The sequence below is a fragment of the Rhagoletis zephyria genome, unplaced genomic scaffold, assembly GCF_001687245.7.
Source record: "Rhagoletis zephyria isolate East Lansing unplaced genomic scaffold, Rhagoletis_zephyria_1.1 Rzeph_scaffold_69446, whole genome shotgun sequence".
Taxonomy (NCBI): Eukaryota; Metazoa; Arthropoda; class Insecta; order Diptera; family Tephritidae; genus Rhagoletis; species Rhagoletis zephyria.
Genome location: NW_016226497.1, coordinates 1 through 1,345, shown reverse-complemented (window position 1 = coordinate 1,345; position 1,345 = coordinate 1). Strand labels below are relative to the sequence as shown.

The 1,345-nt window shown below is 47.2% G+C and overlaps 1 protein-coding gene across 1 annotated transcript; it reads right to left on the bottom strand.

The window, feature by feature from the left end:
- Positions 1 to 66: 66 nt before the first annotated feature.
- Positions 67 to 1,089, bottom strand: LOC108357043 (myosin light chain kinase, smooth muscle-like; the record flags this gene model as incomplete). The annotated part of the gene is made up of 3 exons (XM_017608141.1): positions 67 to 705; positions 771 to 903; positions 960 to 1,089. Coding segments are annotated over 3 exons (902 nt in total), but the record flags the coding sequence as incomplete, so codon positions are not given.
- Between the last annotated feature and the right edge of the window lie 256 nt (positions 1,090 to 1,345).

The window sequence follows — 1,345 nt, the reverse complement described above, 5'->3', positions numbered from 1 at the left end:
CAGCCGAGTCCAACTGGCCAGTACTTCCTCGTCCTGAACTTCCACCATTCACTTCAGGACATTTACTCAAGACATTGTTATCACAGCTTTCTTCAGAACTTCCAACACTTGTGGTACTGGTTGGAGTCGTCGAACCATTTGTGGGCGTTCCTGAAGAGCTATTTCCCAGCGAGCTAGGTCGTTGNACACTTGTGGTACTGGTTGGAGTCGTCGAACCATTTGTGGGCGTTCCTGAAGAGCTATTTCCCAGCGAGCTAGGTCGTTGATGATGGTGACGATGGTGATGATGGTAGTTATCAGAATCACCAACTTTCTGAACAAAGGTAATATCTTCATCACAGTCCTCCTCTTCTTCATCATGATAAGAGGCTATTTTCGAGGAGGAGGAGATGATAAGCGGCTTATCAACCATCTCCTCCTTCACCACCCACGGATGGGCCATCGCCTGCGCCGCCGTCATCCTCTTTCGAATGTCCTTCCGCAGACAGGCGAGGATAAAGTCCCGAGCTTCCGCAGAAACCTTAATTCCTTCATCGTTATTATCATCACCGAAATCAAAAGCCGCCGCGGTGATATTCGCAAAGGTGTCGTGCTTATCAACGCCTAGGAAAGGCGAACTCCCGTAGAGCATCGTGTAGGCGATGCAGCCCACGGACCAGAGATCGGTGCCAAAGCCAATCGGCTCGTAGTTGAGTATTTCCGGTGCTGGAAAAACGGGAGTTAAAATTGGAGTTAAAAAGGGAGTTCAAAACTGAAAGTAAAAAACTTACCAATAAACTCCGGCGTCCCATAAACTCCCTTAATGTCGGCCTTCTCCTTCAACAGCCTCGAGATTCCGAAATCAATCAGCTTAATCTGCCGCGAGCCCTCTTCTGTCAGCAGAATATTCTCCGGCTTGAGATCCTAAAACCAATAAAAACATTAAAAACAGTTCATAAAAACTCCAAAAAACTCCTTACCAAATGCACAATCGACTTCTCATGAAGATGAACCAGGGCGGAAAGTATCTGACGCATAAAAAGTCTCGCTTCCGCCTCAGTCAGCCGCTCATAGTCGGCAATGTAGTCCTGCAGTTCGCCGCCCTTCATTCTATAGGGAAAAAGGGGGAAAAATTAAAAATCAAGAATTAAAAACTGTACAAAATTCTCTTTTTAAAATTTCACTTACAGCTCAAAGACGAGAATGACCTGCGTCACATCCTCAAAGACGTCCACCAGCTGAATGATGTTCTTGTGCGGTGCCAACTGGCTGACAATGGCAATCTCCAGCTCAATGTCCTCCGTCTTCTGGCCGAAACGGGCCGAGCGAGACTTGCGAATAAACTTGGCCGCCACCTCTTGCTTTG